Genomic DNA, 6,771 nt, shown 5'->3' with positions numbered 1-6,771 from the left:
ATGTGGATCCAGGTGCGCACCATGGACGGGAAGGAGACCCGCCGCGTGGACTCGCTCTCCAAGCTCACCAAGGTGGAGGAGCTGCGGCTGCGGATACACGAGGTGTTCGGCGTGGAGACCGACCGCCAGCGGCTCTTCTACCGCGGCAAGCAGGTACCGGCCTTCCCTGGGGGGCGAGCGGGGGGTGCTCTGCCCCCAACTGGGGCTGGTCGTGGGGCCGCTCGACCCGCGTCGCGGCGCCTGGACAGGGGCAGGGCCTTGTCCTGCAACCATGCCTTCCCCCAACCCCCCACACCCGGCGCTCTGTTTTCTTTCTTCTGCGTGGCTTGAGCTGGCGACGGCCTGGCGCGGGGGGCAGACTTCTTGTTTCTTGCCCTCCGGTTTTTGGGAACCGAAGCACGCGGCGCCGACAGCGAAGCCTTTCTCACCCCCTTGATAAAGAAGACGACGGGACGGGCTGAATGTAAAGTTCCCGGCCTTTTTCCAGGGTTTTTAACTGAGTGCAGTACGGTGATGCGAGCGAGCGAGCCTTGTCAACTGGAGTCAGTTTGCTTTTGAAACTTGGGATTATGCTGCCATCTAGCGCTTTATTCTCCTAAACAGCACTTTGCGCTCGGGACGTGCCACGCGGGTCGGCGTCTCGTTATATTTGCTCGGGAATTTAAGCGCGCGTTTCTTGGCGGATATCCCTACTTTGCCAATCGCCAATGCGAGCTGTGCGTGTTTTGTTTCGATATTCATTCAAATTCGTAGTCGCCGCAGCCGTCTCGGTCGCTGTAGTCTGCTCTGCTCGGTCAGATAAGAGGCTGTTGCTTTGGTGTGCCCCTAAATTTTAATTGTCAGTTAGTTTTTAAGTAGATAATCATGATGGTTCTGTGTTGTTTGGATTGTATAGGCCAGGTATTGTATGTTTAATAAGGGTAAGTAAGTAGTTGCGTTTCATTAGTTGCTTGGCCGCTCAAGGCAACGAAGAGTATGTTTGGTTGTTAAAGCAATAATTGAAGAGGGGAGGAAGAGATTTGCAAGTTCTCTTCTACTTGCCTAATTTATATTGGGGGGGCTGACTACCTTCTGGGTGCGTCTACACGAGGTGCTTAATGCACGCTGGACTAATTCAATGCACATCAGCGCGGTGATATGCGCAGTAGGTGTAGTCCGACGCACGTTTAAACATCGTACAAAAAGTGTTCATCTGCGTTAATGTGCAGCCCCGCCACTCACAGCGTGTTAATGAATGCATAGGCATGCCCTCCGTCTGCCCCGAGCACCCCTTTCAGCTGGAGGTTCACTTGGTTCAGCAGGAGTTTCACTTGGTTGTGGTGTCTACGTCACGTCCCAAACCCCGTAGTGTGTGTGTGTGTTCTGGGATGTGGCTGCTATGTTTCATTCCACAAGTGGGCGCATTTCTGTGACGGGATGCGATGACTTGTGCTGTATGCTTGAATACAGTTACAAGAGGGAAGCTGCCAAATTATAAGGAAAATGATTTAAACAACATTTTTCAATAGTTTCAATCTGAATTAAACTTATGATGATGAAATACTAAGCTCCCACCAAAACATGATTTGGCATAAGTACAAACCCCATAATTGGTGATTTGGCACAAGTACAAACCCCATAATTGTATGTTTGTCTGGTTTGCCTTAAAACCCTATATCAAGGTTGGACAACTTGCGCCACGTGTGCTGTGAGTGGCATGGACAGCCTCTGTGTTTGGCGCATAGCAGATTGGGGAGGGGGCAGGCAGCATGGAGATTGGGCAGGAAACTGAGGAGCAGATTGGGCAGGGGAAGGGGTTTGGAGTGGCCTTCAGGAGGGTGTAGGGCTAATTTGTGGCATGCCTGCTCAGAAAGTTGGGCCCCCCCCCACTGCCATATACCATTATGCGGAAAGTTTGTTTGCTGATAGCGAGTCTGAAGCTTGCCTATTCAGACTCGCTATTAGTAGACAAAGCGGGGGTGGGGAGGCACCAATACAACCATCTGTCTTTTAAAACTTGTTTAAAAGATCTTCACAACTCTGCAAGGATTAAAATCGCAGTTTGATTTTTAGCTGATAGTTCTCTTTGAGTCTGCCGGCAGGCACATCCATTGCCTTTGGTGCTTTTTTGAGTTTTGATTAATATTGGAGAATTTCAGTTAACCAGTCCTATGTGTAGTAGTAAAAATGGCAGTAGTATAGAGAGAGAGAGAGAGAGAGCTGGAGGAGTGGAGAGACCACCACTGCAAGATAGGTGTTTTGTCAGCTAACTTTTTTATTTTTTTTTTTAACTTTTGGAATTGTCTGATGCCTAAATATCAGCACTTGTTTTTATACTGATATAGCATTTTGGGTCTTTGTTCACAGCAAGGGAGATTGCTTTTATTTAAAACAAGCAAACAAACCAAAAACATAGGCCAACTAAAAAGAAAGTTACTGTGTTCGCAAAACCACATGGTATCTATGAAAATTTGGGTTTTACTAGGGTGTGTGTGATCTAACGGACTGTTAAGCTTAGTAATAAAAGTTTTTCAAGCCATGGAAGTTTTACAGCTTTGAAGGGTTGTAAAGATCTTGATTTGCAGGAAGCAGTCTATCTCCATAAAACCTGAGATAGCAGAGCTACTTTAAAATCATGGGTAGCTGCTATTAAGTCAAAATTTGGCTTTGTACTGAACTTAACTTAGAGTGTGTAAAATCTTAACTGACTCACTGTAATAATACATTCCTGACACTGCAGGATATTACAAATGTGTGACGAGACTTCCTTCCACAAGTTATAACTTCATAACTGAATTGTATTAAAAATTGGCTTTAAAACGCATTGTTCATATCTTAGAGCACACGCCAACTGCTGAAACTTCCTTAGCTTGACCAAGGGTTTTTGAACCCGAAAGCTTGCTTAATAACTGTTCTCCAACTATTTGGGTTGGTCTAATAAAAGATATCAAATTCACCCAAGGAACCTTGTCTGCCTATGTCCTTAGACCAACACGGCTACAACCTAAACCCCTGTGTTCATATCTTAGGCATTGCATTGTTAAACTGTGCAGTAAAGCTTTTTACTGATTTCAGTTTGGATAACTAGACATTAGAGTTCTTAGAGATGGAGGAACATAGAAGAAATACCATTTAGTTTAATTGCAAATTTGCTGTATGCATTTTTTTATGAATGATATATCCAGGGATTATCTTGGTTCTGGTGGCTTGTGTTTGATTGTAAGAATTGACAAAGAAGTTGCAAAAGGCATAGCTTCCCTTGCAGAGAAATTGAGGGAACTCCAGGCTATTGAATACTGGCTTTTGTCTTTTCTGCTACAGTCTCTATTTCCCATAATGCTGGTTCTTAAATTCTCAGAATATATACAGGAGAATGGTCCAAGTCAGTGGAGGCCAGCCTGTTTGGCAGGCATGCTACAACTTTAATCACCATGTGCTGCTAGAGTGCTTCTCAGTCCTCTTCCCCTGCCCAGTCTACTGTTCTGCTCTCTGTTCCCTGTCCAAGCTGTCACTTTGCTGCCTTCCCCTTCTCTGATCTGCTGTGTGCTGCATACCTAGGCAGCCTGTGCCACTTCTGGCATGTGTGTTTTCTTGCAAAAAAAAAAAAAAAGCCCTGAACAACAGGCACCTCTTCATAGCATTCATCGACCTACAAAAGGCAGAAACGGCATCTACAAGATCCTGTTGAAAACTGGCTGTCCACAAAAGGTGTGCTCTCTATTCAAGGAGTTCCATGAGAGAATGAAGGCAGTCATCCAGTCTGAAAATTGGAAACAATCAATCTGGCATATTAATTGAATCGAGGATGGACGGCAGCTTATTCAACATCAGACTATTTCTGTGCAAAAGACATGTCACCTACCTCGCTATTTAAGATCTGCTCTTTGCAGATGATGCTGTGTTCATCTCTAACTCACCTGTTGAATTGCAGATCATGACGAACATCTTCTCCGAGGCATGCATCAAGTTTGGAATGGCAAGTAGTATATCCAGAAACCAGTTGTCATGTCACAGGGCACCAACATCTCACCCAAAATCTGTTAATGAAGCTCTGGACAATGTCGATGACTTCTGCTATCTTGGCTTAACTCTTACCAGCTCTGATCAGTGAGCTTGATACAAAACTTGGCAAAGCCTCTGTCATCTTTAGCAAACTTGCCTCGCGTGTCTGGAACAACAAGCTGCTAACCCTGAACACACAGGTGTCTGTCTACCATCCTTTATGACTGTGAAAGCTGGGTCATGTACTCCAAGCAGGAGCAGAGATTGAACAGCTTCTATTTTTGCTGTCTCAGAAAAATCCTTGGAATCACTTGGGACCAACGGATCATGACAAGATCCTTGAGAGGACTGGCTTATACTTTATGCAGACTACGCTGGATGCTTGCAGGCTTCTCTGGCTGGGACACGTGGAGCGCTGCTGAAAGCTGTGGTCAACCCAAGAATCCCCTGCAATGCAGAGGAAGGCCAAAGCTTCGATACAGCGGCAAGGGCTCGAGAAATTCAGCATTCCCACTGACAACTGGGAGAACCTTGCCCACAACCGCTCAGTTAGAATCATAGAAAATGAGGGTTGGGAGGGACCTCAGGAGGTCTTAGCTAGTCCAACCCCCTGCTCAAAGCAAGACCAGCTCCAACTAGATTGTTCCAGCCAGGGCTTTGTCTAGCTGGATTTTGAAAACCTCCACCACCTCTCTGGGTAACCTGTGCCAGTGCTTCACCACCCTCCTAGTGAGAGAGTCCTCCTTAATATCTAACAACCTTCCCTTGCTGCAACTTGAGACCGTTGCTCTTTGTTCTGTCATCTGCCACCACTGAGTAGCCTCTCTCTCCTCTTTCCAACCCCCCTTCAGGTAGCTGAAGACTGCTGCTAAGTCTCCTCTTCTCTATACTAAATAAACTCAGTTCCCTCAGTCTTTCCTCCATAAGTCATGTCTCCCAACCCCTGAACCATTTTTGTTGCCCACTGCTGGGCTCACTCCAATTTCTCTACGTCCTTTCTGTAGTGGGGGCCCCAAAACTGAGCACAGTACCCAGATGTGGCCTCACCAGTGCTGAGTAGAGGGGAATAATCACTTCCCTTGACCTGCTTGCAACACACCTACCAATGAAGCCCGGTTAGCCTTGGCAACAAGGGCACACTGCTGGCTTATATTCAGCTTATTGTGTCGCCCCCCCCCCCCCCCGGTCCTTTTCTGCAGAGCTGCTGCCCAGCTAGTTGGCCCCCAGCCTGTCCTGGTGCATGGGATTGTCCCATCCTAAGTGCAGGACTTTGCGCTTCTCCTTGTGTTTGGAGAAGCCAGATCAAAACTGATGTAGTCACCGCAGAAGAGAGCCCAGGCTGAGGCCTGCATTTGAGCCAGGAAACAGTGTGTGCTTCAACTTCCATCTGATGAGTGGACCTGTAGTCATTGTGGGAAGGTTTGCAGCTCACACATCAGGCTCTTCTCCCATACCACTGCCAAGCACCATTGACTGACTGACTGACTTTGTCATGTCGCCTTTCCTCTGTTAAGATGTTGGACGACCATGGAAGGTGCCAGGTGGCCCTGCCTTAAGTGCAGTACTGAGTTATTGGGGTCTTGTTAGGAGAGTTAAGCAGCTATTTTTTTTTTTTTTTTTTTTTTTTTTTTTAACTAAAATCGTATACATAAAGCTGAAATGAGAGCATGCATAGACTGTAAGGTTGTCTGCATTCTTGGCCTGTAATACATTCTCCTTTAGAAAGCATTTAAGGGATGGAGAATATTTTGGAAGGTGTTTGCTGCAAACTTGCTTGTCATTCAGTCTTTAAACAATGTGAGAAGGGCCTTTTAAGTATTTTTAAAATTTTTTTTAAACTATGCTAAGGGCAGTTCCATATTACTTTGGGACTTGTTTTATAAATTTAGGGCAACTTTTGCTTAGAAACAAACTACTGGATATGAGGTGGGTTTGGTCCATTCAGTTCTTTCTAGTGCTTTTGCTACAGTAGGGAGATTGAGAGTATGTCTGTGCTGTGACCAAGAGGCAGTATGGCAGCACCTGCAGGCATACCTCAGCTAGCTTTTGGGCTTGCCTACATGAGTAGTAGTTGCACTTCCCAAAAAGTATAGAAGTGTGGTTTCAGGGATGGCATACCTCAAGCAGCTATTTGTTCTTCTCTTGCTGAAGTCCAACCCTGCTTTGGAGAAAACCAGCAATGCAGATTACTGAGGAAATTATTGTACAGTATTCTCTTGTGAAATACTGTTCAGGAGAAACTTTGCTTAAAAAGAGAATTTTTTTTGGTCTAATGATGGTAGCTCTTAGCGTGAGGTCGGATCACTGCAGGCAAAATAGCTTGATTTATTTATAATAAGACTCGGGGCAGCTCACAGACGAGAGCAGAATATCTTCCAAAATGAGCAAAGGAGAGAGTAAAATAGGAAAAACAAAACAAAATAACTTAAAAGCTCTTAATATATTAAACTATGGAGCATTTCCTCTCAAACAGTGTCCTTTCTTAGCTTTGCTTGTTAAGTGCCTGCTGATATATTTAGCTGAGGAGTCTTGCAGAAGTTGTCCAAGTTTGGGCTTTGGTGGCCTTCAATGGGGAGGCAGTTCCAGAGCTCAGGGGCAGTTACCAAGAACAGCCTCCCATGTGTCTTTTTGCCAAGCAAACCTGATTCATTGATGATACTTGTAGGAAGTTGCTCTTGGCTGACTTGGAGCCTTGTCACAGGGCATAAGGGGAAGACAGTCCCTTAGATGCATAGGGCACAGGCCTTAAGTACATGGAGCCCAGCACCGTGAATCATGGCCATTTTTGAC

At 45.7% G+C, this 6,771-nt stretch overlaps 1 protein-coding gene across 3 annotated transcripts in view; it reads left to right on the top strand.

Moving 5' to 3' along the window:
* UHRF1 (ubiquitin like with PHD and ring finger domains 1) overlaps nt 1–6,771 on the top strand; it is a 27,958-nt gene continuing 21,187 nt past the window's right edge. For all 3 annotated transcript variants that reach the window (XR_003092559.1, XM_025196496.1, XM_025196497.1), the window contains exon 1: nt 1–153. Coding sequence is in view for 2 of the 3 variants with exons in the window: in XM_025196496.1 (XP_025052281.1) it covers nt 1–153 (153 nt within the window). In the remaining variant the exon portion in view is untranslated. The remainder of the gene's footprint in view (nt 154–6,771) is intronic.

This window comes from Alligator sinensis, unplaced genomic scaffold (assembly GCF_000455745.1).
Source record: "Alligator sinensis unplaced genomic scaffold, ASM45574v1 scaffold1295_1, whole genome shotgun sequence".
Lineage (NCBI taxonomy): Eukaryota > Metazoa > Chordata > Crocodylia > Alligatoridae > Alligator > Alligator sinensis.
This window is presented reverse-complemented; position numbering and strand designations above follow the sequence as displayed.